The sequence below is a fragment of the Callospermophilus lateralis genome, chromosome 4 (genome assembly GCF_048772815.1).
Source record: "Callospermophilus lateralis isolate mCalLat2 chromosome 4, mCalLat2.hap1, whole genome shotgun sequence".
NCBI lineage: Eukaryota > Metazoa > Chordata > Mammalia > Rodentia > Sciuridae > Callospermophilus > Callospermophilus lateralis.
In genome coordinates, this window is record NC_135308.1 from 88,563,028 (window position 1) to 88,570,160 (window position 7,133).

At 31.8% G+C, this 7,133-nt stretch overlaps 1 protein-coding gene across 1 annotated transcript; it reads left to right on the forward strand.

Moving 5' to 3' along the window:
• Positions 1-944: 944 nt before the first annotated feature.
• Positions 945-6,298, forward strand: Iapp (islet amyloid polypeptide). The gene is made up of 2 exons (XM_076852719.1): positions 945-1,024; positions 6,100-6,298. Exons 1-2 carry the CDS (start codon positions 945-947, stop codon positions 6,296-6,298), a joined length of 279 nt encoding a protein of 92 aa, XP_076708834.1.
• The last annotated feature ends 835 nt before the right edge of the window (positions 6,299-7,133 follow it).

A 7,133-nucleotide genomic window follows, 5' to 3' on the forward strand; every position in this document is an offset into this window, starting at 1 on the left:
TGTCTTAAATCTCCCCCACCTCACTGTAAATGACTTTTGTTTTTATATACTTTTAAAAAAAATAAACCTCACCCTTCTATTCAATATGTTTCTGAATGTCATGGGATTAAGCCACAGGGGTCATCTGGATTTAGTTATATCTCCTCATTGTCTCTGACTCTCCTCTGCATAAAAGCACATTTACTGTTATTCATTACTTCTTTTTTTAAGTTCTTACTATGACATACATGTAATTCTTGAAAATCTGCTTACATTTTACAAAGATGACAAATTGAAACTTCTGCTGTATATTACACATCATTAACTGCACAGAGACACTCTGTATCTGCTGTGTTAATATTTACTGATGTATTAATGTAATAATACCCATCTGCTTCTGCTGTCTATGAGGCACTTTCTATGTCGGGATGGAAATTGATGACAAAGTCTCTCTGAGCTGCCTGATGTCAGAGCTAAGAAAGGTGTGAAGGGTATATAAGAGCTGGATTATTGGTAAGAAAGTAGGGGGCAAATACTCTAGTGAATGCAAGTTTGGACTTGTTTTCATACAGCTTTCTTGCTATCAAAGGCATTTTCTGATATTGCTGACACTGAAGCATTAAAAGGTAAGGAATTTCTTATTTCTGGGACAGTATTATTTAGTAAAGAAGATTTGAAGTTAAATATATGGTTTATTTCAAAGGAAAGCTAAAATTTGATTATTAAAATATAAATTATTAGATTGTTTAGAGAAAAAAAATTGGAAAATGAACATTTTAAAAATATTGGAAAACTGAAGAGTATTAAAGGATTTTACCAATAAGAATTATTAAGGTCTTTCTAAATTATGTTTTAAAATATTTAATTTTAAAATTAGGCTATGATTTAAAATTACATCAATCTCAACTGTCAGAAATTTCCTGATTTCACTGCTAGATTATTCTTTTCAGAAAAGTCAAGAAGTCATGTGCGTCCTAAAGCTACCAGTAGTGCTCCTTGTGCTCTTTGTGGCATTAAACCATCTGAAAGCTACCCCCATTGAAAGGTGAGTAACTAACTTTAAAATCCTGTTTCTTTTGTAAAGTGTGGGAAAATTAGTATTTAACACTGCTATATAACTAACAGCCCTTGTGCCATCAGATTTCTGGTGAAATTATGCTGCAAGCAGTACTTAAAGCTGTTCAGTTGTTCCTTTAATTCTGTGTTCTTTAAAAAATATTGTCAGTGACTGATAAATCTCTCTGCTGGAACTTCTAACAGACAGGAATGGATAGTTCCAGTTTTATCAAGAAATATGCTGTTGGAACTTAGAGGGGCAAAGCCAGAACACGAAGCAGGAAAAACTAAAAGGTAGTCATTTCTACTCTATTAACCTGATATTGAAACAAACTAGAGATTAAGTAAAGCATGTATTTTATATCAAGTAGAATGTTGTGTATATTTACATAGACTTTTTTTCCTTAAAGGGCTTTGGAAATATCCAAACTTTTACATTTCCTTCTGGAAATTAAAGTGTATATAAATAACCAGGGGGCAAATTCAAGTTTTTCAGAAGTTAAACTTAAGAGGAACTAGTTAAAAAGCCATTTGCTATTTGGAGATTCATTCTATACTGCTGGCTATTCTGTTAATAAAACAATTATAAAATGTTAATCTTCTTGATATTACTTCTGAGCTGCTATAAAGGTAGATTAATAATTCTTGAAATATTTTCATTATATAGCCTGTGCATCAAGATTTCCTCCGAAGGCTTACTATTCAAAGGTGTTATATCATCTAAAGGGTAGTTTTAAGGAAATGTAAAAACTACGTCAGGTGAAAAGATTAGCAGTAATTACAAGTTATGAATCAAAAACCCTTAAAACTTAGGTTTTCTTCCTTATATAAAAGATTTTGGAGTCCAGATTCATGCATCTGACATAAATAATGTCATGAGGATTTGTTTGTGCCTAAATCAGTTTTGCCCATATAGTCTTGTAAGAATGAACATATACACTCTTCAAGACCAACAAGAATTCAAACTGTTTTTAAAAAGAATGTGCTTTAGTCATATTTGAACTTTTCTCATTAGAAACATTATCATCTTGTCTTTATTTTCTTTGAGATGTTTTCTGTTGGGTGGTGGTTCACTGCAATGTGTAAAGGTTTCTACTGTACCTACTTATAATAAATAGTAGGAATCATCAAAGGATTTTCTTTGTCATTTCAGGGCTTATTTAGTTTACAGGATGTTCTTAGAACTAACTGTAATTTTCAAAGTTTTTCATGGATAAAAATTCAAGGTTTTTCACGGATAAAAATAACTTTAAAACTGACATGAAGTTTCTGATAAGCAGAACAATTGAATGATGACAGGAAAATTAACAGTATTACTTAGTATGTGTGTTAATATCTTGATCTTTTCTTTCATTAGATACAGACATTTACTAAGTACCTTTACAAATATGCCTTTATGAATATGTGCTTATTATGAGGTGAACTTCATTCAGAATTAGAATAATTCATAACATTACTTATTATCAAATTAAATCATGCTGGTCTCACAATCTTTTACTTTGAATTGGGTATACTTATAAGGCATTCTTCAAATTGCTTTTTAATGTGTTTCCTGAAATCAGTATATTTGGTCATTTTTTAAAGGACGAATGATTAGTCATCCTGAGTATTATATAACATCCTATAAATCTCATAAAAAGCTAAGAAAACCTTTGTAGAAATATCTCAAATTTTAAACTCCTTTTAAAAATGAAGCTAATATATATTTATTATTCACTGTAATTTGCTTCATCAAATTCAATCATCTCATTTGAGACTTTTGCAACATTTGTACAGGTAAGAGATCGGACTAAGAAGCAATAAAATGACTTTACAAACCAGAAAATGGTTACTTTTATTTTTTGTACCAGGGATTGAACCCAGGGGTACTCAACCACTGAGCCATATCCTCAACCTTTTTGTTTTTTTTATTTTGAGACAGAATCTCACTAAATTGTTTAGGGGCTCACTAAATTGCTAAGACTGGCTTTGAACTTGAGATCCTCCTGTCTCAGCCACCTGAGTTGCTTGGTTTACAGGTATTTCTTTACTTTTTACTGGCATTTCTTTACTTCTTACTCATGACTAAGGCAAAGGATCACACACTTTCCCTTTACATGTTATTGTAAGTATCTATCTTGCAAATAATCAGAGGGTAGTCAAAATATAATTTCCCAGTGCTATGCTATAGTCACTAGACTCTCCCAATAGAATCTCACAGATCCCCACAAATAAATGTTAATTTATTTATTTATTTTAAATGTTAATTTAAAAAAAAAAAACCCTGAAACTGAAATATCTTTAAACATACACAATTTAAGAGCTGTAGTTTAGCTTATTGCCATTGATGTTTAAATTCTCTTGTGGTCAAGAATTTCTTGGTGTGTATGTGCCTATAAGTGGTCTGTAGTTTTAGTGTTTCAATAATTAGGTAGACAGACAAGTCATGTCTGCCCAAGTAGTCAATGAGAAAAAAATGCCTGAATGTGGAGGTGCAATGCCTTTTACTAACCATTTCAGCCATAATTTTCCAACCAAATGACTGTTTTGTGTAGAGTTTTGTTCATGCTGAACAGCATATTTGGAAAAAAAATTCACAGTTCTGAAACAAACAAACATGAAAGTTCTTACTATTTGTTTTATGGAGAACAGTGGTCCTTCTAGGTAATTCAAATAAGATAACATTTTTCCTAGAATAATTTTAAATTCTACTACTGACCTTCCAACTGATTATCAAAGCCCCGCTCAGCATTTAGTGAACAGTATTTCATACTCCAAGCACTGGCTAAACACATCTTGGGATAGATAGCCCCTTTGAATTTCCTAATGTGACTGATAATTTCCCCTACTGCTTTACATCTATTAGTTGGAGGTGTTCGGGCCAAATTCCAATTCCTGTTGTTTTTCAATTAAAAAAATCATTTAGAACTTAATGTCCAATGTATGAAAATAGCATTATAACTTTTTATAGCATTAAGCTATCCTTTTGAAATGCACATTGTTCAAAGTTATACCTTCAAAAAAATATTAAAATAGTGTGAATAAGATATAGACCAAAAAAAATAGATCCCAGCCTGGATTTCCTTTGCCTGAATAATTGCTTTGTCTGCACACACTTAGAGTCAATAAATATTTAGTTCACCTGATTCTGTCTGAAGAATTTTCTACATTTGGAAAATAATAAGGTGGTAAAAAAATTTTAAATAATTTTTTCACATGAAACTTTAAAAAATTTACACTTAGGCTATCTCCAGAGAGAGATAATGAAATATCCCCCCTCACAAAGTAAACACACTGAGATAAATCCACTGTATTTAACCCAAAATATGTATATTTATTCACATCTGAACATTGAGCTTTTGGCCTCATAACTATTACTTATATATAAATTTTTAGCAACACTTTAGTTTCTATGGAGTTAAAAACTAAAATATTTCTATAATTTTCCTAAAGATTCCCAAATGAGTAAAGCAATCTTATTCTTCTGTATCCATTTAAAATTCCAATTTGAAAGACTGGGATAAAGCTCAACATGTGCAAGGACCTGGGTTCAATCTTCAGTACTACAATAAGTCAGTAAGTAAAATACCACTTTGAAAGCACACTGGTATATGGTCTGTATCTAGAACATACCACCAAAGGCTCAAGTATAAAGACTTGGTCCTCAAGCCACAGTGCTATCATGAAGTGGCAGGCTCTTTTAAGAGGTTGGGCCAGGTAGGATTTTGTTTTTAACATTTACCATAGCCCTTTCATTAAAATCATTGAAAGCATAAAATCTAAGTGACCATAAGATAGAAATGTTCAAGTATTTGTGCTAAGAATAGAACTCCCACAATGCAAAGAGTGCCTGAACAGGTGATCAATTGATTTCCCTTTATAACACCTAACTTTATAATATCTGAAATTCTCCATTTTATTTTACTGTGGTAAGGACATTTAAATTTTTTTAGTGGATAATGCATTATCTTTGACTGTAGACACACTGCTCTACAGCTTATTCATTTTTAAAAATATTTTTTTAGTTGTGGATAGACTTTTATTTTATTTATTTATATGCCATGCTGAGAATCAAACCCAGTGCCTCACACATGTCAGGCAAGTGTTCTACCGCTGAGCCACAGTCTCAGCCCCAGCTTAGTCCTCTTAATAGAGATTTCATGTCCATTGATTAGCAACTCTCTATTTCCCCATCCCAAAGTCTCTGGTAAACACAATTCCATTGTTTAAGTCTCAAATTTGAATATTTTATTCTTTTTACCTGTTCTTTTTATTTATACATGACAGTAGTATATATTTTGATATGTTATACATACATGGAGTGCAACTTCCCATTCTGTCAAATTTGAGTATTTTAGATAGCTCATATATGTGTAATCATGCAGTATTTGTTTTTCTGTGACTGGTTTATTTCGCTTTAGCATAATATCATTAAAATTTATCCATCTTGTTGTATATTGCAGAATTTCATTCTGATATTTTTTCTTGACATTCCTGATCCATTATTTCAAGGAACTTAACAAAAATTAGCTAATATTGCTTCCTTCTTGTTGGAAAGCTCTGAGAAATTAAAATTACACATATACAGAAATTATATAAATATAAAATGATATATATGTGTAAATATACACATATTTATTTTCATATATTTCAATTTTTATATATTCTGGGTTAGATATAAATTTTACATTTTGAATACTTTCTATATGTCAGAAAATAAGTTTATCAACAAGGTTTAGAAGAATATAATAGAAAGACTATTATTATTATCATTATTATCATCACTATATCATCATCATCATTATCATTCATCAGAAATGTATTCTGAATTTCCAAAGGAAGAATTATCCTGGGAAATGAAACATTGTCTACGGTGAAAGAGGCTGTATTATTTCCTAGTCAACAATTGATTCTGTTGCCATCTTCAAGGTATCAAAAGGATCTGTCATCCAGATGTTTGCAAACCAAAACACTGAGCTACTTCTGTGAAAATATCTCCTTTTCTTTTCATCTGTATGAGTATTGGGGGTCACATGGCTGTATCCAATCCCAATTCTAAGCCTCTAACCTTTCATATTTGTTCAGCATTACCAATCACCAGATGGACAAACGGAAATGCAACACTGCCACATGTGCAACACAACGCCTGGCAAATTTTTTAGTTCGTTCCAGCCACAACCCTGGTGCCATTCTCTCAACTACCAATGTGGGATCCAATACATATGGCAAGAGGAATGCAGCTGAGGTTTTAAACAGAGAACCATTGAATTACTTACGTCTTTAGAGGTCAGTGTACCTCAACGGTTCTCAATGTTTTGTGTATAAACATTCTAGTGATTTCCTATAATAATTAAGAGTGCCTTTTTCATTTCTAGAGTGAAAGTATGATTGTGCCCCTTGTTTGTTAGCAATACAAGAAAACTGTTAAGAATTACCTTAAATTTACTACCAATTAAGTTTCCAGAATAAAAAGATGATGTCTTTAAAACTAATACGTTCTTGCTATACAGCTTTAGTTTTTTAAAAGTCATTTTAAAACAAAATTTTAAAGATCTGAGTTTAAGAACAAAGGAGAAAATGGTAGTTTGAAACTTGGTAAATGGTAAACAGCTAGTAGTCAAGTTTTGATTATGAGCATTAGAATAACAGCCCATTATAGGTATCCTTGTTAAGCAATCCCTTTTTGCACTAGATTTCTGAAATAAGATGCAGTTTTAAAAATAAGTGCAAAAGTACTGCTCCTGACTCAGTCAAAATATTTTTGAAAATTCTACAATCTGTTGTCCTTGGTAATACTAAAGGTTCTTTTAAAGTATAAAAGCAATCTGTGTCCATGAAGGCTTTATTGTGTGTTATCAGGAGTAAGCTTTTATTAAATGTATATGCCCTTTGTTCTGTTTAAGTGGCTTTCAGCAAACTTCAGTCATATTTTTTATACCTTTATTTTATTTGTTTATTGTATGTGGTGCCAGGATTCGAGCCCAGTGCCTCACACATACTAGGCAAGTGCTCTACCACTGAGCCACAGCTCCAGCCCCATTCAGTCATATTTTATGCAGGGTATTTCAAAAGCAAATTGTGTTCCATTAGTCATGTCTTCAATTAAAAGATCAGAGACT

Excerpts from the sequence above, each read along its gene's own strand:
- Iapp (XM_076852719.1), top strand. The coding sequence starts at position 945 with ATGTGCGTCCTAAAGCTACCAGTAGTGCTCCTTGTGCTCTTTGTGGCA. Across the intron at positions 1,025-6,099 it reads AAAGCTACCCCCATTGAAAG|CATTACCAATCACCAGATGG; the intron begins GTGAGTAACTAA and ends ATATTTGTTCAG.